The sequence below is a fragment of the Merops nubicus genome, unplaced genomic scaffold (assembly GCF_000691845.1).
Source record: "Merops nubicus isolate BGI_N331 unplaced genomic scaffold, ASM69184v1 scaffold14910, whole genome shotgun sequence".
NCBI classification, from domain to species: Eukaryota; Metazoa; Chordata; class Aves; order Coraciiformes; family Meropidae; genus Merops; species Merops nubicus.
The window spans coordinates 616-1,070 of record NW_008584916.1 but is presented as its reverse complement, the minus strand read 5'-3'; the positions used below and the strand labels follow the sequence as shown (position 1 = coordinate 1,070).

The 455-nt window shown below is 50.8% G+C and overlaps 1 protein-coding gene across 1 annotated transcript in view; it reads left to right on the top strand.

Moving 5' to 3' along the window:
- Window positions 1–158, top strand: part of FOXK1 (forkhead box K1) — a gene marked incomplete at its 3' end in the record, with an annotated part of 30,405 nt that extends 30,247 nt beyond the window's left edge. Inside the window, 1 exon segment of the mRNA XM_008945868.1 lies at window positions 1–158. This exon segment is cut by the window's left edge and continues 2 nt beyond it. Within this exon segment, the coding sequence (XP_008944116.1) occupies window positions 1–158 (158 nt within the window).
- Window positions 159–455: the final 297 nt, after the last annotated feature.

The window sequence follows — 455 nt, the reverse complement described above, 5'->3', positions numbered from 1 at the left end:
CATCCACGGGCTTCAGCAGGCTCCCACTGTGACCATGGTCCGAGTGGTGACCTCCTCTGCCAACTCCGCAAACGGATACATCCTCACCAATCAGGGCACAGCAGGAGGAGCTCATGAGGCTGCAGGAGCAGTGTTGGACTTAGCTGGTGACCACCGAGGTAGCTTTTCACCACCCTTCCTACTCTGCTGATAAGTCGTGAGCAGGCCTGGGAGGTGGGGTCAAACACTGTTTCACTCACTAGGTGATAAGCTCTTAATAAAAGATGGCTTGTCCAGGTAAAACTTAAACCAAACAAGAGCTCATCCGTTTTTCTCCACCAGTGAGCAGGCCAACTGTGCTTCCTTGTCTGCCAGGAGGAACAAATCTAACAGACTTTGGAGGCAGAAAAAGCGTGGCAGTGCTTTAAATACTTACATTATCCCCAGTATCAGTGTCATGCTTGTGCACTGGTCAT